Source organism: Pantherophis guttatus, chromosome 3 (genome assembly GCF_059756535.1).
Source record: "Pantherophis guttatus breed Tessera chromosome 3, ASM5975653v1, whole genome shotgun sequence".
Lineage (NCBI taxonomy): Eukaryota > Metazoa > Chordata > Lepidosauria > Squamata > Colubridae > Pantherophis > Pantherophis guttatus.
The window spans coordinates 38,099,992-38,127,991 of record NC_142065.1 but is presented as its reverse complement, the minus strand read 5'-3'; the positions used below and the strand labels follow the sequence as shown (position 1 = coordinate 38,127,991).

Here is a 28,000-nt window from a genome sequence, read left to right as displayed (position 1 = left end):
CTGTATATTGAAACAAATGTTATTTATTATGATGTTTATTATGAAAAGTGAAAGTCAAATTCAATCCCCGCTACTGAATTTAAGTAATATGTGTGCATGGGTGACTTCTAAGTTGTTTAATTATGGCATGCTAATAGGTAGGACAGGAGTCAACCCATAGCCCTGATTCAGTTAAAATTAGCCATGACATTAGTTGCAATCCATTGTACATTTACCTGGGGATAAGACCTTTTGAATGCAGTAGACCTAAATAGATGTATATAGATTGGCAAATCTTGTTGAAAACATGAAAATTCTTCCATTAGTCTTACTGAGTTTCAGTAATAGCTAGGACTGAGCTGAAACAGAAATATATATTATAAAAATATTCTTTAAATATAGAATGCATTTTACTATACAAAATAACTCCTTGGCAATTTTTTAGGGAGGGAAGAACATTATTTTTTTCATGGTTTTTCCAAAACAAGTTTATCCATATATTCAGGCACATTGCACCCTTCTTTTTCCACACAATACGCAAATTACAGCATTCAGGTAAGTTTCTACTACTTACAGCATTCAGGTAAAGCATTTCTGCTTCAAACCTCTTGATGGCTCTAACCAGTTTAGGGTTAAGCACAATTTCCCCATTAAAACATCCCTCTTTTATTCAACTAACATAATTAGATAATAATAAGATCAGCAAGAACAGGCAAAGCTACGTTTAGGCAACAATTGCAATTGCTTGGTGCAAACTTAAAGTATTCATCATGGTGGAAACATAGCTGAAATATAATCCAGTAAAGAAGCCATATGTATTTCATATTTGCTAATAGAACTTAATTTTGGATGATGAGGATGGATGATATATCAATAAAAAGATAAAAATGGATTATAGAAATATAGTTTTTCTATCATAGGTCAGTTTTCCCATCCATCAAATCATTTAAGTCATCAAGAGCCCCATTCAATAAAAGGCACGGTAGGCATTGTTGGCTGATAGATATCTTTGCTAGGTGGTCAGTTCTATAGAAGTGTAGAACAATAAACTGAGGGATATTCTAGAATTCCAAGAGATGCATGCCTTTTGTTTCAATGGAGGTACATTTTCCTGAGAGTAGCTTGTCTGGTTACATCTAGAAAATAAAAGGAAACATTTGATGAATACAAAGTTTTCCACAAGGGAGAAGGAAGGATGCTCCTTGAATCTGAATATACAAAACAAACTCAGATCTTTTAGCTGAAGGTCATTCGGTGGACTTCACAATGAATAGTGATTTGGGGTTTCCCAGTTCCTAACTGAAATTGTAAAATCAACACCATATTGGATTTTTAGATACATGTTCATAACAGAAATATTAGTGAACTTGAGAACACTATTCTCCCTTTTCAGTAATGGTAAGTTCATACATTAATTATAGCAAATGTGTGCTAGCCTGGTTTCTCAACTGCTTGAGGTAAGAGATTAGTGACACTCATGCAGAGATTTGAGGAATTAATGGCAACTCTTTCAACCTCCAAATCTCCACCATTAAACACTGTGCTGGAATGACCATAGGAATTCTTGTAGTGTTACACTAAGAACAATGAGAAAGCAGATCAGAATACAGCCTTTGTTATAAGGCAGAATCAGAATAATAGGAGATTCATATCCTTTGGTTCAATCACAAAGAGATGAAACATTTGTTCTGAATAATTCTATTTATTTATGATTTTATATAACATAACTCTACGGGACTCAGTATGGCTTACAAAATAAGGAGATATTTTTAATACAATTTATACAGGCTAATAATCTACCTAAAAGGGAGCCCACATAATTTTAGGCTTCAAATACTAACTTGGTTAGTATTTAAGTTATCATCAGATATGGACCTAGATACAGTGTCAACAACATATTCCAATTTCATCAATCAGTTCATCCCACTGTACTCCTGTTTCAGCATTTGGTGACTAAATCTTAAGTGTTAGCTTTCCAGGGCAGAAGATAATTCTAATGAATCCATGTATGTCTAGTCATAGAATACCCAATTAACATTTTATTTCACTGTTGTTTAATCCAGAGGTCCCCAGCCTTTTTGATTCACAGACTGGTGGTGCCAGCTTCGGCAATTTCAGAGGTGAAGAGGGAATGGTTTTGCATGCACAACCTAAATCCTGCACCTGCACAAATGAAGCTTGCCATTTTGGCGGCCCAGTTCCCAATGGGCCAGACCCACTAGTGGTCTGTTCCCAGAGCTTGGGGACTCTTGGTTTAGTAGTCCATTATTAACAGAGTGATAATAGTGTAATGATAATAAGCTAAAGTGTTCATGAAGCAGATTCGATATTACTTGCGCACATATTGAGATATACTCAGGCCAAATCACTTTCATACTCGTCACATGTCTGGCAAGTCATTTTATGTCAATTCCTAACTCTTTTCATCCTTACCTTGGATTTCCTTCACAAACCATCAGATCAGTTTTCCAACTAACTCCCCTGTATGGTGTTCCCAGTTCTCTGAATGTCCTGCAGAAAGTTAAAACATGGTCTCTTAAAAGATTCCCTGTGCAGATAACCGGAGCTAATATAGGTAGTCTCTAATTTATTCAGTGACAGTTCAAAATTATGATGGCGCAGAACAAATAGTGCTTACAACCTGTTCTTGGAGTTCCAGCCACCCCAGTACCCTTGTGGACTGGGTACTTGTTAACTGGTTCATATTTTATGACCAGTTGCAGCACCCTACAGTCATATGTTTATCATTTGCATCCTTCTGCACCAGCTTCCCCAAAAAGGTAATGTGGCAGCTGCTGGAGAAGGTCATAAGGTATGGGGATAAGTTTCATCGACCCATGGACACACCCTCCTCCCAGTCACTCTGCATTCTCGATGTGCCTGTGCCAGCCACTCGTGCACCCGTATCCTCCCTGACATCCCTCACTCCCTCAAATACCCCCACTGATCCTCTCCATGCCTCCCTCACACCATTGCACACTTCCTTGCACCCTCCCCATACTTTTCCACATCTTCCTCACACCTTTGCACTCTCCCTCATGCCCTCCCCACCTGGCAGCAAACAATTATCTGCCTTACCTCTCTGCTTGCAAGCTGCCTGGGATTTGCAACTTCCCGCTAGCTTCCCCACTGATTCGGTTGTGGGAACCCAGCAGGAGGTTGCTTTGCCAAACAACTATGGGATTTGGTTAACAATGGCAACCAAGGATTGCCGCTCCTAAACAGTGCAGTAACTCTTCACAATGACATTGCTTATTAACAGAAGTTCATAAGTTGAGGACTACCTCTATGGGATTTCCTGTTTAAGAGCTGGAAATGAGCTGGAGTAAATTGGTAGTCCTCTAGCTAATATAATGGGATAGTATTCTAGTTCTTTAACTCTTGAGAGCAGGCAACAGAATTTGATTTTTAATGTGGGTCAGTGTGTTCATAGTAAAAAAAATGGCTGTAAAAGTTATCTTAAATCTTAGCTTGCTAAAGACTTTCTCATACCTTGTCTCCTTCATTCTTTTTGGATTCCTGAGTTCGACTTATCCAGAGATTTATTCGGGATGAGACTCCTCCTGGGATCCTCAAACTTTCCTAACCATAAGAGAATAGAAAGAATACTCAATCACACAGTGAGAAGAATAGAGAACTTATTACTCTTTCTACTATTGAGAAGCTTAAGGTTCGTTCAATGTGACAGATCATTAGCAAACATGAAAATGTAAATTAAAAAATACCCGGGCAAACTGGTATCAGTACAGGCCAGCAGATTTTTCTCTTGTTCTTTCAAACAAGAAAGAACTTGTTTGAGTTCTAAGACCTAACCAATAACTAAGAACTCATGATTTTAAGAATATGGTTTTAGAAATTTCTAAATAGATTCAGCTTTTTACTTTCCTAGCAAAGAAAGGCTCTATGTTCACTCCAGAGCAGATAAACCACAGAGATAAATTGTACAAATACATTTTATGCAATACTCTAATAAGAAAATAAAATAATCCTCCCTTTTCTGAATTTCACTCCTGGTGTTGATGTTCCAAGTTATTTGCATGACAATAATATTTCTATTGTCTTTCCCGCAGATAACCCTAGACTCTGCTGTAGATAGTTGGCAACTAAATACTGCATTTTGTTCCAGTCTGCTTAGATTGCTTACCCAGAGTCCTAATCATTTATTTTTTAAAAAATCATAGGAATAGTCATTGGTCTACAAGCAGAAGGGCCTCAGCTGAAGTGCATCTATGTAGCCTCCAAAACAAGAGGCAAAAAATGACACATAAGGATGTAACTTGCATAATTATTTGAACATTTACTAACGTTTATGGAGAGATGAACATTTAAAAATACTGAGTTTATTTTAAATTGAAATTCATTACAGCAGAATTGGAGAAGACAGTGTGAAGGAATTTAGTTCTGGCCTCGGGTAAGAGATGGGAAAATAGAAACTGAGAAAGTGACTCGGAATATTGTCCACCACTCTGACCATGTTTGCCCTAAAAATTGTACAGTGAGTGAAGATTTTGAATCGGCTTTCAAGATTCTTGTAAAAACATCCTACAAGTATGGTTGCTAGAATCCTAGTAGTATCTATTTATTGACTTGATGGTGGGCAACTTTAAAAATGGCCTCTTTTCTTGCGGTTCTTAATCTTTACATTGAATAACTAATCTTGTCTAATTCACCTGACCACACCTTTCCTAGATATCTGATTCCTTCCAGCAATATGTTTCTGGGTAAGATCAGTTTTTACCTTACGGACAAGAGTGGGAGGCTCACTCTGAACAGGAATAGTGGCTTCAAAGATGCTACGTTTGCTGGCCACACCCTCTGAAGCTGGTTGGAAGTTTCTCCGAATAGGTGAAGACACTTTAATGGATCCTGCCCTCTGGGAATAAGACAAGAGTCAGGCAATCAGGACCGAACCAATTTCTTTCTCACATAATAACAGTATTATGAAACATATTCCTCTTTCTTTGAGCTTTTAATCCACATATAAACCAATAAGGTATGGCTAGGAACTCTTCATGATAAATATTTATTTGTTCCTTTTATTCATTTCATTTTGGAGATGTAGAAATGTCTGAACAACCACATTTTCTATTGCCATATTTACCTGGACAGCAGATGTATATCTCTCTAGCTTCTCCTCAAGTTTGACTGTGCTTGCTGGAAGCCTCATACTGGCACTAGTGAAGGAGATGCAAATACATCAACATTCATTTTCTAAGGCTCAGAAAGTATCAGTGGCTCTTACAATATTCACAGAGAACAATATTCATCAAGATAAACATTTGTTGTTCTGATTAAACTTGCAAAGCAATCTAATCAGAGGTGTCTACAGGGTATAGTTGATAAATTTACAAGGATGGCCACAATGGCTGCAATAAAATGTTGTCCTGTTTTTTAAAAATACAAATGTATCATACAGATAAAACTAGGCAGAGCTTCAATTGAACTGTTATGATTACCGTCTTAACTTTGTTGACCACCTTCTGCAGATACCCCTGAATCAGGGGTGAAATGCTCCCGGTTTGGACCGGATCGCCTGATCCAGTAGCGATGGCGGCGGGTGGTTTGGAGAACTGGTAGCAAAAATCCCTGCCCCTCCTCCATGCCCAGCTGAGCCACGCGATCATCAGAGGCTTTTTTTTTATTTTTAAAAGCATTTTTTCTACAACCTCTTTGGCCGAAAAAATGCTTTTAAAGGTAAAAAAAAAAACCTCCGATGATCGTGCAACTCAGCTGGGATCATCAGAAGCTTTTAAAAGCATTTTTTCTGCAACCTCTTCGGCCGAAGAGGTTGTAGAAAAAAATACTTTTAAAAGCCTCTTAAGGTTGTAGAAAAAATGCTTTTAAAAGTTAAAAAAAAAAGTTGGCCACGCCCACCCAGTCACAATTCCCCCCCACCAAGCCACGCCCACGGAACCAGTAGTAACAAATTTTACATTTCACCACTGCCCTGAATCTATCGTGATCTGTCAGTATTTCAATTATTTCATGTATCCATATCTCCATTTTCCCTCAGCCTACTGTTCATTATCTGAGGTCAGGGAATATTCACCTTACAAGGCTGACTGTGAACCTCTAGAGCCTGACAACAGGTGTTCTGACCAATTGCTGCTCAAATGTGACATTCCAGATATGATGGACTACAACTTCAAACAAGCTTAACATTCAAAGAGGCTAGAAACTATGGAACATCTAGTTCATCACATCTAGACAACATCAGGTATGGAATCCCCAGCAACTTAACATTTTGAAGTTCCCATGGAGAAACTGCAACCTAGTATTGTTTCAAGTCATATCATAAAATACTCTGTTCTCAACTGTTTAATATTCAGCTTGCAAGCATATTCTCACAGGAATCTTGAAACATAAGATGGACATTTAGCTGCTTCCAAAGTGGATCAAGGCAGATAAAGAGAATAAATCAGGGGTGAAATCCAACAGGTTCTGACAGGTTCTGGAGCGAACCTGTCGAAATTTTGAGTAGTTTGTAAAACCGGTAGCGGAAATTTTGAGTAGTTTGGAGAACCGGCAAATACCACCTCTGGCTGGCCCCAGAATGGGGTGGGAATGGAGATTTTGCAATATCCTTCCCCCAGGAGTGGGGAGGGAAGGATTTTGCAGTATCCTTCTCCTGAAGTGGGGTGGAAATGGAGATTTTGCAATATACTTCCCCTGCCATGTCCACCAAGCCATGCCCACAGAACCGGTAGTAAAAAAAATTGGATTTCACCACTGGAATAAATACATAAAAGTCGGGACACAGCTGAGTTCTTGTCACAGTCATCCATTATAAAATGTAGGACTTAAGCTTGCCATCAAAATCAACAGTATATAATTTCTGCTCTGAATGAGATTCCAAATCACCCCATTATTTATATCAAAATTCTGTGTGCACTGATATAAGGGAATATGTGTGGGTGGGAGGAAGGTTCTAAGTACTACCTTACTACAGAAATCTTTACGGCAAATTCCATTGTAATTTTAATTTTGAATCTAAACATCTAATCCAATTATAACTGCCAGTCTGACTTGAAGTACTGAGTTTATAAAATGCCCAAATGCAGATAGATAAAAGTCCATCAAACGGCTGAATTGATCTGAGGATTTGATTTGACTGAATTTCCTTTGATCAGAAGTTTTAAATAAAAACTGCAATAGAGCCTACAGGAATTTTACAGGCCAAGTTACAGCAGATTCTGCCTCCAGTGGCCTATACAATAAGTGCAGCTCTTAAAACTTGTAAAAGAAGCATAATGTGTGTGCTAAAGAATATTTGGGCATGTTACAAATCCAGAAGCCTCTTCCTTTAAACAAAACAAAATTAAAATTAAACAGTAAAAGTAACAAAACATTTTCAATTGAAGCACATAGATCTCTGTTGCCATTCTGTTGCTGTCCTTCTATCGCAGGGATGTCAAACTCGATTTCATTGAGGGCCGCATCAGGGTTGTGTTTGACCTTGGGGGGCCAGGGTGGAGGGGCCAAGGTGGGCGTGGCCAGCTCTATGTCACTCCTGTCGGGGGTGCCTGTGGGGGCCCAAGCACTCTGCCAGTGAAAACAGGTTCCCGAGCTCCATTTTTGGCTGCCACGGCCTCCTGCAACTCTCTGCCAGTGAAAACGGAGCTCGGGACCCCTCCCAAGCTCTGTTTTCACTGGCAGAGTTGCAGGAGACCGTGGCAGCCAAAAATGGAGCTTGGGAGCCCGTTTTCACTGGCAGAAGCACCACTGGCTGGTCCTTCTCTGTTTCCAGAGCAGCCCCGTGGGCCAGATCTAAATACCCCACGGGCCAAATCCGGACCCCAGGCCTTGAGTTTGACATCCCTGTTCTACCACAAAGATGGGGCAAGAATGCAAACTCTACAAAGGAATTGCAGTGCTGTATTAGTATGTCCTTACCTTCTGCTTAATACATCTTCTTGCCTTTCTTTCCTGGGAACAACCTAGAAGCAGAAGAAATAGAGAGCAAGAATCAGGTTTTTGCATGTTCAATAATTATGGGGAATAAAGGGAAATTTTAGCAAGTATTATTTCTCCCACCCAAACCCCAACTGAAAAGACTCTGTTGCAGGGTGCAGGGGAAACCTTAGCTGCAAAGAGTAAATGTGTACAGGGAAGTCACATCATAACAGGATCACAACATCATGTGCAAAAGGATAGGTATGGATTGGATGTTGAAATGGCCTTCTTTGGTAAATATTTCAAAAGATTAAAAAGCTCTTAAATATTAAGAATGGACTGAAAGTCTTCCGGTTTTCTGATTTGGACAATATTACTTGGCTCCCACATTTCACATTCTACCCCCATGAAGAGATCTTCCTAACCTCAGCTCCTATGAAGGAAGATGAGAGTTATACCACTGATCCTATCCCCAACACTATATGGCTACTCAGCACCAACATTAGCGGTGGGTTGCCCCCAGTTCGTACCGGTTCACAAGAACTGGTAATAAAACTGGCAGGAGGCTCCGCCCATGACCCAGACGTCATCACAGATGATCTGCGCATGCGCAGAAGAGTGCACAAGCGCGATGTGAACTTGTAGTAAAGGTAAGTAGAACCCACCCCTGACCAACATGCCTGATTTCCAGAACCGGGGAGCAGTGGAACTGGGAAGTTTCCAATTGCATGAGAGTGTACATGTAAGTTTTTTCCTACAACAGCAGCGCATAAGTGGACACCCATAATTTTGAGTAGTGACCCCATATTGTCCTAAAAATTGTTCCCAAAGTATGCTTATTTGAAGTTGGCCTTGGGAATAATCATGTTGGTTGTATTTAGCTTTCTTTTAAGTTTAAATGTAGATTTTAAATACAATCAAAATCAATTTTCCCTTGGTTATATATACTATATTTTGGAAGGTCAAAGATTAGCCTATAGACATACAGTACAAAGGTTGGGCAACCTTACTCTCTGCAATTATCTGCACTTCATATATAAAAAATTATTGTAGTGGTAGTCGTGTAGCCTCATTGCCTTTGTGCAAGTAGAATATTGCTTGTGTCATTGCCATAGGGCCTAGATTTCATTTTTAAATAAGGGACCTTTTCATAATTTGTAATAAATCCTTACCCGGAATGAAATAGTCCTTGGACTGATACGATTGAATGAGCTACTATAGGTAATCCGCGGTTCAGAAATTAATATAGGGGCATCAAAACCTTCTTGACCAGAGGGAGACCTTATAGTTTTAGCATTTGATTTGGGAATAGTTTTTTCGGCGACCTGAAAGAAAAACATGAACCAAGGAAACACAAGGTGGAGGACTGAGAAAATAGCAATAGCACTTAGACTTATATACCACTTTTCAGTGGTTTACAGTCCTATCTAAGCAGTTTACAGAGTCAGCATATTGCCCCCAACTATTTGGATCCTCATTTTACTCACCTGAGAAGGATGGAAGGTTGAGTCAACCTTGAGCCTGGTGAGATTTGAACTGCCAAATTGCAGGCAGCCGGCAGTCAGTAGAAGTAGCCTGCAGTATTGCACTCTAACTACTGCGCCACCGTGTGGCTGTTCCACCACAAATATTTTTTGTAAAAATTGGAAATAAATCCTTTTGAACTCTGTAAGACCTATTATACTACTGAGCACATCTATTTACATCCACAACACATTTAACAAATGGTCTGATTACCTCTTCTAGGTTTTCTGAGAAAAAGTTGTATCTACTAAGGTTTCATTGCAAAATATAGAATATGTAAATCCAGTACGGTATAGAACATAAGGGCTAGGCTATATATATAAAAAGAATAAATGAAAATAATTGTAAATTATGAAAGCAACAAAAAGGCAAAACAACTTCAACATTGCAACGTGAAAAGGCTGTGAAATGGTTTTCCAAAAAGGAGTTGTAGCCTTGGGTGGGAGGAGGTATATTTTAGCACGTCTGTAAAATACTTCCATACTCTTTAAAGCTTTTTTAGGCTTTTACAAACCTCCCAAAATTGTTATTTTATTATATGTATTGCTAAATTGTGTATTATAATTTTATCCTATGAGCAGCAGAGAATAACACTGTTACCTGGATCTTTCTAAATATAATTAAGATTAATGATTAACTGTATTAAATAAACATCCACTAATAACAGACTGGATAATTTGACTTTTGCTATCTCTTAAACCAATAGACTGTTTTTTCTGATCCTGAGCATCCTTGCACAATCTTAATCTATGGCAACTTCATGGCAAAATCAATAATCTTGTCATTATCTCCAAAACCCAAATATGAGATTTTGATAATATCTGACATCCTTTCAGCATCCTCAGGTGATAACCTTTTAATGAAAAAACTTACAAGATTTTTAGATTGGATTTCTCTAACGTAGGGGTAATAGGAAAGCTTCTTGTGAATTTAAGATGCTCTTTCTCTTACTTAATCCAGCCTTAGGCCATGTCTGCTCAGCTATTTCTTGATCCTTTAACCCTGCTGCTGAATGACGCTGCCAACTTTGATGAGTAATAACTCCATGTAGTCAATTTACTCCATATCTAATTTGCATCTTTGCCCAATTAACTTTTCATCAAACTTTCTCTGTCCTCATAAAATATCAAGACTAAGTACCTGTGGTGCCTCAGAAGCAGGTGTGGCTACAGCAGGATCAGTAAACTTTCTAGCTCTTGGCTGAATTTTCACCTCAAGCCGGCTGATGCTTTTGCGTTCGCAAAAAATTCGTTGAGGCTCCTGGGAAGCCACCTCATTCTGGGTCACAGCCAGTCTCTGAGATTCACATATGCTCGGGACCTTCTCCTCCTCGCTGAAGACCTGATCCTCATCCGTTTTGAGGTCCTTCTCATGCTTCAAGGCTTCATGTTGCTCCAGTATGATCTCCTCTTTTTTCTGACTCTGGATTTGATGGCTTTCTTCTTCTTCCTTTTGCTGAGTTAGGGTTTCACATTTTTCTGCTCTTCCCTCTTCTTTGGATGATTCTGGAGGAGATGTAGGATTCTCTTCAGGAGGTTCCTTTTCAAATTTCTTAGTACTCACTAGTATTTTCTTCTCTTGTTTTATATTATTTAAAAACTCTGCTCTCCTCCTCACTCTCCTGCCTTCCAGTTTATTTATTGAAACTGGTTCAGTCTTCTCATTTTTCAGTGCTGCATTTTCCAAGTTAAGCAGCTTTGCCTCTAAGGAATTATCAACCCTTGGAAAAAAGAAGGAAACGTATGAGCAGCGCTAGATGGCACTACAGGTTAAATTTTAGAAGAATTCATGATTCACACGGTTTACACAGGAATGAGATTTACAAACCAGGTTATAAATAATTTCATAGGTCCTTCAGGGCTGTAATAGAGGTAGGATTGTATTCATATGACTTGATTGTTTTGGAAATTTGAAGCAGCTACTTTTATATAACAAAGATTAATAGAGATTAAATTAATAGAGAGATAGAGTCAAGATCACATGAAGTTCCAGTACCGCTTTACAAAGTCTTAGTAAGACCACACTTGGACTACTGCATCCAGTTCTGGTCACAATACAAAAAAGTTGTTGAGACTCTAGAAAGAGTGCAGAAAAGAGCAAAAAAAAAATGATTAGGGAGCTGGAGGCTAAAACATATGAAAAACATTTACAGGAATGTCTAGTCCAGTGTTTGTGAGCCTTTTCGGCACCGAGTGCCAAAACAGGAGCATGTGCATGGAGGAGCACTGGGAACCAGAGGAGCAACTCCCTGGTGCACACATGCAAGCATGCCAGAAACCGGAAGAGCAGTTCCCCAACACACGTGTGCACACCGGGAAGCTGAGCTTCCAGTTTCCAGCATGTGCATGTGTGCACCAGTCACCTAGTCTTCCGGTTTCTGGCACATATGTGAGTGAAGACCAACTGGTGCTGAAACCTGGAAAGGCAAGCTGGGCGACAGCTGGCATGCCTGGAGATATGGCTCTGTGTGCCACTTCCAGCATGCATGCCATAGGTTCGCCATCACTGGTCTAGTCTAATGAAAAGAAGGACTAGGAAGGACATGATAGCACTGTTCCAATATCTGAGGTTCTTCTACAAAGATGAGGGGTCAAACTATTTTCCAAAGCACCAAAGGCAAGGCAAGAAACAATGGTTGGAAACTAACCAAGGAGAAAAGCAATCTAGAACTAAGAAGAAATTTCTTAATGGCGAGAGTAATTAACCAATGGAATAGCTTGCCTTCAGAAGTTGTGGATGCTCCATCACTGGAGGCTTTCAAAAAGACACTGAACAACCATTTGTCTGAAATAATATAGGGTCTCCTGCTTGAGCAGGGGGTTGGCCTAGAAGACCTCCAAGGTCCCTTCCAACTCTGTTGTTTTATGTTCTAAGTTCTAGATTATGACAATTCAGATTTTGTTTTCAAAGTTTGGTACAGAAATGTTGCTGTCTATGTCTTCTATGTAGACAGCTTGCATGTACTGTACACATCATGGAAAGAGAAATGCAAAATGAAGGTCCACGATTGGAATGAAAAAGGTGCTGTTGAAAGTGACCAGGGAATTTATCTCCTTCCAGAGTCATGATGGAATGTATTCTAATTGGAACAAACCCTAACTAATACTGCTTCATAAAAACAATAACTAGAATGAGGCAAATGAGGTTCATATTTCATTTTTAAAATGCACATGGCACCAAGACATTTCTTATCATTTTCTTCACCTTTTAAAAAGCAATGCACAGGCACTCTAGAAGCCTCTTCTCTGCACCTCCTGAAGTATACATTATAACCATCATTCTAAAAAGTGCTGAAGAAGAAAAGATATTTTGCTGCAAAAAAGCCGAGTGTGGAGTGTTTTAAGGATTGTGAAAAACTGAAAGAGATCTCTAATTACTTTGTGAACTGTTTAAAAAGAACTACGGTCTCTATTTATCCCCCTCTGATCTGGCAAATATTACTGTGAAATTTCTGAGTTTTCTTCATATACTATGAATTTGGCAGGCGAGCCATAACTAACTAATTAAATACATACATACATACATACATACATACATATATACATACATACAATTGGAAAGTTTCGTATTGAAAATCCTTAATAGTCACCAACAACCAGCAGCAACTATTCTGAGTTAGACAATCTATTCTGTACTCAATATAATAATCTTAATTGGTATGGCATCATAGAACAGAAAAAAGATCAAATAATCCTGTCCTGCATTAATATATACATTCTCTATATTCCTTCCCAATTATCTATAAATATAGATTGGAATCTTGAGTTACTCCTCCATTCATGAAAGGTAAAGAAATTTTGTCAATTTCCATTCTGTCTTCACCTCTCTGTACATATACACATTATTCCATAAAGGAACTCACAATTTTGAAGAGGCATGTAGGGCAGTGGTGGGTTTCAAAATTTTTTACTGCCAGTTCTGTGGGCGTGGCTTGGTAGGCGTGGCATGGCTTGGTGGGCATGGCAGGGGAAGGATACTGCAAAATTCCCATTTCCTCCCGATCAGCTGGGACTTGGGAGGCAGAGAATAGATGGGGGCGGGGCCAATCAGAGGTGGTATTTACTGGTTCTCCAAACTATTCAAAATTTCCGCTACCAGTTCTCCAGAACTGGTCAGAACCTGCTGAAACCCACCTCTGCTGTAGGGTTAGAAAAGGGAGAAGATATGGAAACATGAATTCTAGTTTTCTTATGGGGTAGGTGGAGTTTTAGGTCCAAAGCATCATCTGGTTCCATTTAATCTATACCTATCTCCCTAAATCTCAATCCCTGTTCTTCGTAAAATAATATTAGGTCAAACAAACGGAAAGTCATTGTCTCTTTTCAAAATCATGAGAACTGGCTTCAATTTCCAAGCAATTTGCACAAGCAAATAAGTCTGCTCCATAACATCCCAACCTACAAATACCAATACCTGTTTGATGTCTGACGGGTCATATTCTGTGCTGTGCTGGAGGGTTCCTCCTCCTTTGTTTCAGAGGTGGAACTCAGTTGCCTATGTCTTCGCCTGCGCTCTCTTTCCTGCTCCTCTCCATCCTCAACAGACCATTGTTGAGCCAGGCTGGAGGGGGAAAAATTGGGGGGGGGGGACAAGAAAAGTGTTAGTAATCAGTATAGGAAGAAAAGAGGCTATCAGAACAGAATGATTTTTATCACACTTCATGCAACTATGCAACATTGACACTAAACTCATTCAGAGCCCATATGTATCTGAAATAAGATGAACTGATAGTCTTTCAGGACTTTCCTCCAATCACAGGGACTATTTTTAAAAGTCTTGATGTAAAAGTACATTGAGGTTTATGTTTGTTTCCATCTAAAATATCAGAGAAGAAGATACCAAGGCCAATAATCATATATTACACATATATATTACATATATTACTTGAATTTTCTCCAGTAAGTATCTGTTCTAATACCTGTTTATCTTCTGTATGCATTTGAAATTGTTCCTTTAAATAGAGAACGTCATTTTTAAACCTGTGCCAAGGCTTCTTTGTATAAGGAAATTGTACATCAGTTTAAAGAACCATAACTACAAGGAAGGAAATCAGGAGGTATGAATAATTTAGAATAGCTAAGCCCCGCCATATACTGTTGTGATACCAGCTTTCTGAAGTGCAACAGAACTGGTGCAGGAGATGACTGAAAATGAAGAATCCTATATTCATCCAGGATGAGGATACTGCGTTGTTGTCATCCTATGAGTTCAAGGATGAGCCCCTACCAAAAGCCTCCATTTTTCCAGCCTCACAGATGTCTTAGACTGAGAAATCAGAGGAGTAACTTTTAATACTGCAATCAGATTCTTCAGAAAGGGTAGAGCTGATCATACTACCAATTGTGGCTTTCAGCATAAAACTTCAGTTGGATTGCTCCTATTGTTCTTACAATAGGTAAGAAGCTTACTTGGAATGATCCATAATTCTGGTTTTCTTTGTCCTTTACCTCTGAGGACAATTTTCTTGATTTAGTCTGTTGCAGCTGCAATGCTTTTATTAGATTCCATCTCTTTGAACCAACTTCATCTGCTGCCTAGACTTGATTTTCTCCACCAAACCAGGCCTAATCAGATGCCACTGGCTACAGCAGAAGACATACACCTACTCTTTATCTCATATTTCACCAACCTACCCCCAAATTCTCATATTTTGCTGGGTATCTGACTCACAATTACCATAAAGCAAATAATACTAAATATCTCAAACATGTTGTCTCAGAGCATACTCCCATCTGATGATTTTCTTAATGGGAAGGTATTGCAATACCTCCATGTATGGATGGGACTTTAGAAGCATTTCCTGCTCTTCTTGTTTATGTGTTAGCACACTGTCAGTGGTCTGACATGTTAGTCCCAGGAAAACCATGATAATGACATCGCGTAGATTTCTTACAGCAATACTGTATGGCAGAAGCTTATTCTTCAGTCACCTACAGAAAGGGAGGGAAGGAAGGCAAAGCAAAGCTAACCTGAGCATGGGCATCACTTGACTTCATAAGCACATCTGATACTGTGGCAGCAGTGTGAAAGCAGTCCATGTTTTTGATTTGTTTGGTAGCTCTTCTGTCTCTGATGAAGTTCCAGCTCTAATCCATGGCATTGGAGCTGCCCAGTTTCTTGGCATTCATGAAAGTTGCCATTCAGGGATTGCTATCACAAGGTTGCTAGTTAATAATTATCACAGCAGATATTCCTCTGCATTTTTACTTTCAGTAAAAAGTTTAACCATTATGTTTTTCAATCAAAGAAATGGCTATATAAATGCAGAATCAAAGGGGATAGACATAGGAGAAATATTTTGAAGGGAGGGGAAAAAGGCATGTTGAAACCTCTGGCACGGAACTTTAAATCATATTAGCACTGCTGGTGGCAATCCAAGACATGGCACTGACCTGCTCTCAATATACTTGAGGTTCTCTGTCATTTATGACTCATAGATTTTCCTCTTTCATTATTTTTGAATCAACAAAAGACAGCCCCACCCTCCTTTACAATAATCCTATTTTTCAAGTACTGTATTGCCTTACTAGTGTGATGTCATGATCTGATCAAACTGATTACCATTGTTTCAAATAACCTTATCCTTTGTTTGTTCTCCTTTTTTTTCCCATTGTCCACATTCTACTGAAATTATTCTAGGTAATGCTTGGATATGTTGAGCTGAAAGACAGTGTTACTGGCTTGACTAAGTTATCCATCCCTGCAGTTAGAGAGTTTGATCTCCAAATTGCACAGAACCCAGCTGTATTTTTTGATACTGTTTTCTGACATATTCTTTCATACTCAGGCGTCTTTTCTCTGTCATCGCCTGGATTAAAAGAAACCTTGCTACAGGCAGATCTGCATTTAATACCTTTGTAAGAGTGCTGTACATAAGAAACCACTTAGGCTACTGACATCAGCGTGGAGTCTGATTGAGTAATCAAAGTTCAACAAATAGCATTCCTGTTACATCATTTATGTATGCTTAAAATCAAGCAACATGTTGGTTAATTGGCATCTGTTTGCACTGTCAGCAATCAGGCCATTCCCTCTCCTGTCCTTCAAGCAAGTTCTCATGCTCTTCTTCTTAATTGTTATTTGGTAATTGAGAAGACTTAGCACTGTGCAGAGCACTTAAGAAAAAACAGAGGCATTGAATGTTAGCTAACATCATGTATTCAAAATTACAAGCAATTCAACTAATAAAAGATAGATCCCAGGGCTAAAATATATGGTTTCTATGAAGATTTTAATCCCAGGTGTTTGTTTGTTTGTTTGTTTGTTTGTTTGTTTGTTTGTTTGTTTCCTAGTACGATTTGATAGCTTATTAGTAACCTTGACTATCACTAAATGTTGTATCTTTTTATTCTTGATAAATGTATTTTATTCTCCTTATGTACACTGAGAGCATATATACCAAACACAAGTTCCTTGTGTGTTCAAACACACAAGGAACAGAATTCTGTTCTGTTCTGTTCTGTTCTGTTCTGTTCTGTTCTGTTCCGTTCCGTTCCGTTCCGTTCGGTTCCGTTCCGTTCCGTTCCGTTCCATTCCATTCCATTCCATTCCATTCCATTCCATTCTATTCTATTCTATTCTATTCTATTCTATTTGAAGTAGGGAAGGGGAATGCTGCTGTTTGGAATGTAATGGCTGCTACCATTAATGTTAATAATACAGAACTAAGTAGTCAATAGGCGACTTACTGACAAGATAGAAACCTGTACTGGAATAAAATTTACCACATCCATTGCCAATCCTTACTATACCTCTGTTTCAAATCATTGCAATCACAAGAGATTCCCAAGGCTAACAGAGTTAACAGCATTTGAGACTATCCTTGGATGGTCCTGGAAGAGGAAGGCAATTCTACTTTTGATCCGGTACAGCTAAGGATGAATTAATATTGTATCATTCATGGATTATGGATGAGATGAAGGCAACATCATGGGGACATGATATAAAATGACGTGGCCAGGGCATGTACTCATTTCTACTGTGATTAAGTACAAGTAAGGAAGCCCCAATGATTTACCATTTGTCCTCATACATTTCATAGTCCTCAATTATTTCTTGCATAGTAGTGATCAATTTACATTTCAGTTGCTGATGGTCAAATGGGGATAATCCTGGAGAAATCCAGTTTTGAGTCCCTGCTTTGCCATGAAATTCACAGAGTAACCAAGCCAGTTGCTATCACCCAGCCTAAACTATCTCATAAACTTGCTAGGTTAATAAAACTTCCAGGAAAGTCTGAATACATCTCTTTGAAAAATATAATATAAATGCAACACATAAAATAATAGCTAGTACTAAATTAGATTAACCCAAACTGTATGTTGCCTTCCTTTGGTTTGTGGATTTATATAAATCCACAAACCAGAGTTAGAGTCTGGTTAGAGTCTGGTTAGAGTCTGGTTTGTATTGTGACCTCCACCAGCAAAGAGTGAAAATCCTAATACTTTCTTAATAATTATTAAAAGCATCCACCTCCCACGATGGGCAATTAAGTAAATCAAAGCAAAAACAAGCAGGACAAGACTGTTGATCTTTCATTTGCTTTTCTTTCTTTTTTCTGGATACAAGAAAGTGACAGAATCACAAGCAGAGTGTACCTCCACCAATCCATAAAATCCATCCACACATAACTAAGTTTATGCATATGCCCACACATCTGCTGCTTGTAAACTATGCCTGTACATGTTTTAGGTGCTTCCCAAATTCCATTTCAAACTCATCTGCTGATATGATTCCAGTGAAATGAGTTTGGTTTGGGAGGAGTTTTGGGTCAAAGTCTATCCTCTTCACGGAATAATCTTGGATAAATCATCTCCCAGCAAGTGGCAGGTTCCTTCTCAGAATGAATGAAGCTTCAGCTTTCAGCTTGCATATCTCCTATTCTCTACCCACCACCCTTTTAAAAAAAAGAATATTAAATAAAGCCAGATCCTTTTATATTATCATATTTATATTTACAGGGGACACCTTTATGAAAATTAATATATCACACTTATTATAGCTGTTGTAAAAATGAAGATGTATCACACAACCCACACTATTAATTTCCATCTGGAGTTTTCCTTCCTTCCCTCTTTCCTTCCTTCCTTCCTTTCACAAGGTAACCTGATGAAATCATTCAGGCTGATTAATGTGGAGGAGTGCTGCATTTCTTACTCCCATCCCACACAGCTCCTTCACTATGGTAGCCTTCCCAAATTAAAATGTATCTTCCCAAATCTCCAACCAGCCACCAAAATAGCAGTTCCTTAATCACATAAATACACCTGGACTGGAATTGGGTGGGGAAAAAAGCAGGCTATGCATTCATGTTAAGCAACTAGGAGAGTTTAGAAATTCATCCAAAAACCCTCTTTAGCAGAGCAAGTGGCATATTTTGCATACAGAAGATCCTAGTTCAATGTTCAGTATCACCCAGAAGGGCTGAAATAACTTTGTCTGAAGCTTTGGAGAGCTGCTGCTGATCAGTTTCATTTGACTTGGGTTTTCTGCGCACAAGATTTATTTCATCCTCTGCCTGCTCACCTGATTGCTAAGCCCTCAGCTCAGAAAATTCATGCATTCAACTGGTTATTCTGACAGCTGTCTATGTTGTCAAGTACCACTTACAAATATTACATACATACCAAAATGTAGCCTGATTAGGGAGGAGGGCTGCATTAGTTCCTCCAGGAACTGCAAAAGTAAGTGGTGGAGTAGATACACCCATCTATCTCATTTTTCTCTACTTCTTTTTTTTCCTCATTCTCATGTACACACACACCATATATGTAGACTACTCTGCAGCTTAACCTTCTACAGTTCTACCATAGCAAAAGCGTGCACATTGGCTAGTTGACAAAATTCTACTGAAAATTGCAATTCTGCTGAAATGCAATTTTAGCCTTCTATCAAGGCTAAAATAGCATTCAGTTCTGTTTCATAAAACATCCAACTAATTAATAGGAAGAACAAAATACTCTAATATAGATTTCTTTTTTTCCTATGTACATATTCCCTTGGTGATTAGGAAATGTTCATTAATTATTGCTAAAGAATTGCAATGCTATTCCACAAATAGTCACAGCTCATTAATTCTCCAAAGGATATTAAGTTCCATAATAGGGAATCTTTTTTTAACACAAGGGACATAACTAGTGGAAGCTGTGCCTGAAGCCAGAGGTTGATGCCATTACCAACAAAAGAGAGGTCACCGCCCTTTCTCTTTGTTTTTCTACCACCCCTCCTTTCTCCCTATAAAGACATTTTTTTCTTCCTTCCTCTCTTCCTTCTCCTTCCACACCTTTCCCCGGCCCCATATGGGCTTTTGAAATTATGCTGAAATCCCTGTTATATATGGTATATATGGTTATATATGGGGTGTGTGTGTGTGTGTGTGTGTGTGTGTGTGTGTGTGTGTATCTGAACCGGCGGTTCGGACCAGATCGCCCGATCTGGTAGCGATGGCAGCGGGTAACCGGTAGCAAAAATTCCTGCCCCCCCCCATGCCCAGCTGAGCCGCGCAATCTTCAGAGGCTGTTTTTTTTAAATTTTTAAAAGCATTTTTTCTACAACCTCTTCGGCCGAAAAAATGCTTTTAAAAGAAAAAAAAAATAGCCTCTGAAGATTGCGCGGCTCAGCTGGGATCGTCAGAGGCTTTTAAAGGCATTTTTCCCTACAACCTCTTCGGCCAAAGAGGTTGCAGGAAAAAAAATGCTTTTAAAAGCCTCTGACGATCCCAGCTGAGTTGCCTGATCATCAGAGGCTTTTATTTTATTAATTTTATTTTATTTTATTTTATTTTATTTTATTAAATTTCTATACCGCCCTTCTCCCGAAGGACTCAAGGCGGTGAACAGCCACAAGATAAAACACATAAATACAAAAAATTTAAAATAAATTAAAAATGAATTAAATAATTTGGCTGAATTTAAAATACCCCATAATTTAAAACAAATTAAAAATTACATTTAAAAAGGGGAGAAGATTTAGGCCAGGCCAGCTTGATGAAATAAAAAAGTCTTAAGCGCGTGACGGAAGGTGCGCAGATCTGGGATCCTCCGTATCTCCGGGGGGAGCTCGTTCCAGATATATATATATATATGCGATATTTTTGCAATCAGGGTTTTTTCCTATGTTGAAAGATGTTAAAATGGCCATGGTGGGATGAAATCTCTATTCATCGCTTTCAGGCTTGTCAGACATTTTATGTTGTTTCTTCTGTGACTTATGGGAGACTGGGATAGCACTATTTCGGCCTTTTTAGACCTCTTCAGCCAGACACACCCATATTTTGTGACTCCTCCCTGTAGAGGTCAAATATTTATTTCTTTTGATTCATAGGTATAAATGTGCGATATTTTTGCAATCAGGGTTTTTTCCTATGTTGAAAGATGTTAAAATGGCCATGGTGGGATGAAATCTCTATTCATCGCTTTCAGGCTTGTCAGACATGTCTGACAAGCCTGAAAGCGATGAATAGAGATTTCATCCCACCATGGCCATTTTAACATCTTTCAACATAGGAAAAAACCCTGATTGCAAAAATATCGCACATTTATACCTATGAATCAAAAGAAATATATATATATATATATATATATATATATATATATATATATATATATATATATATATATATATATATATATATATATATATATATATATATACACACACACACACACACACACACACACACACATACACACATACACATACACATACATATATACATACATATACACACACACACCATTGTTTCAGTGATACTCATGGCAATAATTCTTCATTTCACTGAATTTGTATCAGACAAGTTGCACATAGACTATTGTCTTGGTGCTTTTGCTCACTTACAAATAAATTGTCGTGCTTATTTAAGAAAGAAGAAAGAATTAGAATAGTTTACAATAACTAAGCAAATTTCTTGATTAAAACACTGTAGAAATCAATAATATTAGAAGTGATGAATTACATAAATAATAATCTTGTGTGGTCCAAAGATCAAAGACCTATGAAACAAGGACTCATTGGTAATCTTAAGCAACTACTATTTGTAATCTTAACTACCAGGCTGAAGCTAAATTGTTAAGAGAGAAGACAAATGAATTACTGTAGCAAATGATAACATTTTCTAGTTTTCATTTTTGAAAACATGACCTGCTATAGGGATGGGGATAGTGGACACATGTGGCAATAATAACAAGGGCTTAGAAAGAAAACACTTTTCTGTAAAAATGAGGACATGAAAAGAGAAAAATGTTTACTAAGTATTAAATTGAGAAGATGGGATATGAAACTTTGGAAATAACAGAAGTTATTAGCATCTTGGAGCTACCTAATTCAGTGTAGTCTGTATTGTTTAACCTCTCATCTCTGCCTGTAGTTGCTACAGATTAAACCTGAGACTTTGTGCAGGAATAACAAATATTGAACCACTCACACATGGCTGCTCTTTTCATTTCTTCCAAAGCACTGTTTGATGCCAGGACAAGCACCTGGCATTTTAAGAGAGGCCTCTTGCTTGTCCCTCTTCTTACATACCATGTTTCGCCTTGACTGCTCCTTTTAGTGCATTTCCAAAGATTGCAACCAGAAGAACAGTTCAAGACACTGACTCTGCAAAATGCAGATTTCCATCAAGGACAAAGACCACCGATGGCACGGATGCCAGCCATCTAAAATATGCAGTTATTTCTAAAGCACACCTCGCTCCAAGCCTTCACCAGTTCCTGGCAAAATTCAGGGGGAAGGATTCCATTTTTTTTAAGGATCAGAACAGCACTCAATCAACAGAGTGGGGAATGTGATATTTTATTCATTCATTTAATTTACACACCATCTGAAATAACTCTGGGCAACTTTTAAATAAAAACCAATTCGTTAAAAGAAAAATACAACAATAAATTTGTATTTATACAAATACAATTTGCATAAATGATGGCTACACTCCTATGTTACCAAAAAGAGGAACTGTATGTCCAGAAAAGATGGCTGAAAGTACAGTTTTGCATAAGCTAGTACATGAATAGGGATAGATTCTTAAATATGGAGGGAATACACAGTAAGGAAGCCTGTGGTCCATCATGTGCAACTATGCAGCCCAGATGCTATGTAATGATGGGAAGTTTTAGGACTCCTGCTGCTCTCTGGCCTGTTCATTCACTAGATCTTCATTATGATCTACAGTATTATTTCTAGAATTCTGATAAGTTACTGAATCACAAACCATGATACCTGAAAATTCTCTTTCTTCTTGCATTAAACAGTTTTTCCTCACAAGCTTTAACTTGTCTCTCTTTTATGCCTCCACTCCCTTTCTAACATACACAATAACAATATAAATGATCGTTGCATTGAAAAACCTTGAAAAGTAGCATTTCTCTACCAACATCATCTTATGCGAAAGATAGGGCTACAGTCTATCTTACATATCAGTTTATTGCATGCATCAGACTAAACCAACCAATTTTAACCTGGTACAACTCCCAGAATTTCTATCCAGCAGCATGACAACCCCTTTAAAAAAAAAGGCTGCCCTACCCTGTATGCAGATAATACCAGCCCTACAGTTCCTGGAAAAATAAGGGCAGTCTAAGTCATTTCTTAATTGAAATTCCACGGGGCTTTATATTATGTCATTCCTTTACATTTAATCATCAAGGAACAAGAAGTGTCGGAATTCCATGGAAGGCAATGTTCTGGCAAGAAATAGCATGAACAATAACTTTACTATTGTAATATCAATTTCAATCCTTAATACAATTTTACATTATAAAAAAGATTATTAAAAAATGAATGACCAGAAGAAATGAGTAATAGGAAGCAGGTAACAGTGCCTAGACATTTTTGGCTGATCCCCCAATACTTTAACAGAATTGGAACTGGACCTACTTGGATGGGAGATCACCAGGAGATACGAGGCATAAATAAGCTAGAGACAAGTTGAAGACAATCTCAGAAGGCAATAACAAATCATGTCCATGTTATTGTTAAGAAATGTACATGTTTATGCTCATATAGTTACAGAAGATAAGCTCAACTTTGGGGGAATATTGATTTTGACAGGAAAATGATTAATGCCTTCATGGTTTCCAAAAGAGAATAAAGGAGAAATCACCAAAGCAACTTCCAGTTCAATAGTTCAACAATGATATCTAGACAGACATAGATGGTAGAGATATATAAGTAGCTATAGGAAAGCAGACTATGCAAATAGGCTAAGATACTTAAAGAAAATTTTAAATATTTTATGTATACTTTAATCACAATTATTCATTTCAGATCTATTCCAAACTAGCAAAATATTCTGCCATTCAATGAAATTAATTAAATGTGGATAAATTATATTAAGCCTTATTAACTAATGTTACTCTAATGTTGACATCATCAAAACACAACTGAATTTTGCTTGCAAATCAGTTCCTCTGCTTACCGTCTGATTAATCATATGAAACTGATCTCTATGTTATAGGATTTTGGAGGGTGGGGGTAATGGCAAAAGTAATGTAGATTTATATAGCTCTTTTCAGAAATTTAATAAATTCCTTTACTGTTTAATCAAAATGGGGGGGGGGAGTAAAAATACAGAGAAATGCATATTTAATTTCATGCTTGTTTGAAAATAGCACATTTTAAAATTTGAAAGGGCAGCCAAGAAAGTGGGATTCTGCCTCAACTACAGTCATTGACAAAGATTAAGAGATTCCTTCTAATAGAAATGATCATAAAGTGATAGAAGAGAGCATGTGATGACAATAGTACTAAAAACAATGTAAAACTTCATCATTTCTTACCCCAACCCCAAAGATCAGTGAATGTTGGCAAATATTCCTTATCTTGGCCCAATCAGTATATCTAGTTCCACACCTCAAACAAGCTAATAATAATTAGAAATATATACTCTATTCACTATCCATAGTTGCCTTTGAATTTTCATCAAATTTAGTAGGTTTTCATTGCTTGCTTGGTTGGTTGTTTTTATTTTTTGCAGCAGAGAAATAGCTTTTATTCACTACCAACAAAGTATCTACTAATGTTGTATCTACCAACTTTTCCAAACAATTCTGAAAGAATCTCATTTGTAATTTCAGTATGTCTAGAATATCAAGCAAGGCAGATCCTGCTATATTTGTATTCTATCACACCAAGAGTCCCTTATCAAATATGTCAAGTATTTCCTCCTAAATATTATACCCTACAATGTCTTTGAAGGAAGACAGTAGTCAAGGAAATATAACAAGCAAACAGAAAAATTACACAATCCTTGTAGTTATGATAATAGCATATATTTTGCTGATGTGCCAATAAATGCAAACCAGTAATACTGAAAGCATTAATTACTACAATATAATGACAGTAGAATAATGTATGAGCTTCCTAAATATCTGGTATAAAAATGAAGATTTCAAATAGATGTTAATCATAGTCGTTTCTTTAAGACAAAATATGCAGTGCCACTGATACTGGTGGGAGCAAATCAACCATCAGAAATTAGCATTTGTAACCATCATGAGTAATTATTAGCCCAAACTTAAAATAAAAACATGTACTAGAGCTGTTGGAGAACACTGGGAATGTATAGGTTTCCAGTATGTGGAAATCTATATTCAGGTCATTTAGAGAGCAAGAATCAAAGTGTGCAGTTGATTCCATCATGAAACCCATTGGTTAGCTTCCATGGAAAACAAATATTAATATGGGGTCAAATAAATCTGGTATGGTTCAGGGGATGGGGATTTGCAAAGTGCTTCCAAGTTCATTCTTCAAAGAATTGTGAAATTAGACAACAATCAATGGATTGGAATGTGATCTCCCAGGAGAGACCATTCTAGGTGCTTTCCTTGAGAATCAAATGTTTGTTCAAGGCCTTTGGGTGTCATCTCAAAAGGACACAAATGCTGGGACACTAATAAAGTATTGTTGTGTCCATAAACTGCTGTATGATACCAGCAAAAGTTTATCTTCTCATATTAACTTTTAAGGGAAAGACCTTTTCCCAAGCTAACATGCTGAAGGCAGGAGACCAAAAAAAAGCCTTTCTCTTTAGACATGTTTTAAGTGGCCCTGGGCAACTTGCCTGAGTTCTCCAGTTTCAAGCTAAGTAAGACAAGCCCCGAATAGCTGTCAAAGAGTATTGTGCTTCCAATGCTTCCTCTCCTTTCATGTTCAGCCTACCTCTTTCGTTGCTCACTGCATCGATCCATATTGTGATAAAGTTAAATTGCTATTCCTAAAAACATAGTCATGTGGAATTGTTGTACAACCCTAAATAAGATCTAGTCACTATACCACTTCCTATCTCTAACATAATGTGATATGAGATGTGTGAATGAGCCATCACAGAGGCATTCATTTTATTAAAATTGTAATACTGCAAAATCACAAAGTTGCCATTATTTTTCCCAAGCTCCCAAGTATTTTTCAGCCAACACACTGGTTCTCATGCTCAGGCTACCATAAGGATAAGTGATAATTACCTAACCAGCAACGATAGAAGAAATCTCTATCTCCTCACATTATTTCAAAATATAGCAAGCACCCAAACAACAACGAGTTTGTTCTACAAGGCTGAGAGGTCTTCTCAACCTGGTATCTTCCAGATGTAATGAAACTGCTGTTATCAAAATCTGGACACTTGCAGTTTCCACCAAATCCGGAGGGCATCAGAACTGGAGAAAAACTGTTGCATGAAAGTACACTGAAATCAATGAAACCAAGTTGCACTATTAGCTAACTAAATAATCAGCCTTTTAATACTGGATATATTTGAGGAGGGGCTGTAAAACGAGGTCGGCGGAAACTCTTTTGCATCATCCTAAAGACGACGAGCGAGCTAGCATCGGGCATCCGCACTTTGCAAGGTTAGACCTTCGAAAGAAATCTAGCTGCTCCTCTATTACATAGGATCGCCTTCTTAATTGATCAATATATGTTAAGCCAGCTAATGAATTCCGTTTTGCAACCCTGCCCTGTTCGTTGTAGTCTGTTCCCACAGGGAGTTGCCGCTCCCGGGAAGGGGGGGGGAACAATCCCCAGATGGGTTCACGTGAACCAGCCTCAAGGAACCCCCATCATCCCCCAGAGACGACCGCAGCCTTTGGGCACATCCAAGGAGTCGCACAAGAGTTCCGGGGGGGAAAAAAAGAAAAGCTAAGGCACCCCTCAAGGTTTTACTTTTCCTCTCCTAGTAAAGAGCAGTTTTAAAAAGCATTCTCTCCTAGATCTGGAATAGACCAATGGTAGAAAGTACTACAACTCCCAACAGGCGTAGCGCGCTTGGAATCAGTCCTAAGGGCGCTCGCAGTCCTGAAAGTTGGCACCAAGGAACAAAGTTGGGGGAGGCTTCTGGGCCCGCCGCGACGCCCTCCGTCTCCCTCCAGAGCCGGGCGAGTGGGGGGGAGAGGAGGAAGCTGCTTCAAACCCACCTGGACAGCGCGGACCAGTTCTTTCGGTTGAAGGACATGCTGCTTGCTGTCTCTCTCCGACGGGCTTGGACCGTGGCGGATGCTGATCTTGTCTACCGATTGACTGCTTTTCCTTTTCCAGGGAGAACTCTGCTGGGCTCCCGGGCAGCAGCAAGAAGCCCCCCTGGCAAGAGATGCTGGCTGGCTGGCTGGCTGGCTAGTTCACTCCCTCCTTTGCTTCCTTCTGCGCCTCGCAGCGCACCTTTACCCTGCGATGCCACCCGTCTACTGCTAGGTTGCCTGCATCACATGGTCTCTTATCTACCTTGACAGGCTGGAACTGTAATTTGTCTATTAGCAGCACCTTGCAAAAGGCACCCTGCGAGGGTGGGACGTGACCCAGCCTGCGCACAAAGGCAGCCATTCTTTTGTGCCCGGACTGGGGACGGATTTGAATTTAGCTGCGCTTTCGGGCCCAGGCGCCCTGGATTTTCGGGGGCAACTCCCTGCATAGAACCTGTTTTTCCTGCCACGACTGTATAGGCAGAAGTGGCGAGCTGGGGAGAGGAAAAAGAAGAAGGAAAAAAAAAAGGCCTTCCTTTAGCAAGTTAACCCTATCTCAATCGCAGCTACCCAAGTGCAAGTAAGTCAGTTTTGTATCATTTTCAGGGGGGCTCGGTTTCTGAAGCCCCTTCCCTCTGCTGCTGACAGGTAGATGATGAACCACTGATGCTACATTTGCAATTTGGAGAAGTGCCTGTTTCCCTTTCACCTGGTGTCTAAATAATGGCCACTGATTTAGAAACGGTCACTGGAGATCAGACATGCGGCTCCTTCCAATAAATCAAAGGGTTGATCCTGTTTTGCCCAGTTAGGATTGAAAGCAGTGCTTCTGCTTTCAGACAGGGTGGTTTCCCAGTGCTGGGGATGGAACGGGGACTTTCTACAAACAAAGCATCTGTTTTCGAATGGGAGAAGAAACTGCACATCTCGACACACTTTCACCTCTTTTTCCAAAAATTTCAACTAGAAAAACAGTCCAAGAAAATAAGCATTCACAAAAATTCCTTCAGGAAGGGGAAGCCAGAGATGGGATTCATGTCAGCCGGCTCAAGTTTGCAGTTCTTTCTGAAACATATCTACTGAGTATCTCTGAGTCTTCGCTGGTGCCTGACAAAAATACAGGGAGGATACATTCAGATTGTGGTTGCTTAATAGCT

At 38.8% G+C, this 28,000-nt stretch overlaps 1 protein-coding gene across 1 annotated transcript; it reads right to left on the bottom strand.

Annotated features, from left to right (window-relative positions):
- Positions 1–3: 3 nt before the first annotated feature.
- On the bottom strand, positions 4–27,331 carry LAD1 (ladinin 1). The gene is made up of 10 exons (XM_034414225.3): positions 26,802–27,331; positions 13,810–13,956; positions 10,537–11,116; positions 9,045–9,197; positions 7,873–7,916; positions 5,081–5,153; positions 4,718–4,852; positions 3,472–3,561; positions 2,413–2,490; positions 4–1,115 (listed from the first exon to the last, which is right to left on the bottom strand). The coding sequence occupies exons 1-9, from the start codon at positions 26,837–26,839 to the stop codon at positions 2,452–2,454; spliced, it is 1,299 nt and encodes a 432-aa protein (XP_034270116.1). The 5' UTR covers positions 26,840–27,331; the 3' UTR covers positions 4–1,115; positions 2,413–2,451.
- Between the last annotated feature and the right edge of the window lie 669 nt (positions 27,332–28,000).

Coding starts and splice junctions, on each gene's coding strand:
- LAD1 (XM_034414225.3), bottom strand. CDS start 26,839: ATGTCCTTCAACCGAAAGAACTGGTCCGCGCTGTCCAG. Junction 5,154..7,872: donor GAAGATGTATTAAGCAGAAG/GTAAGGACATAC, acceptor CTCCTTCACTAG/TGCCAGTATGAGGCTTCCAG. Junction 3,562..4,717: donor CTCCCACTCTTGTCCGTAAG/GTAAAAACTGAT, acceptor TCTTATGGTTAG/GAAAGTTTGAGGATCCCAGG.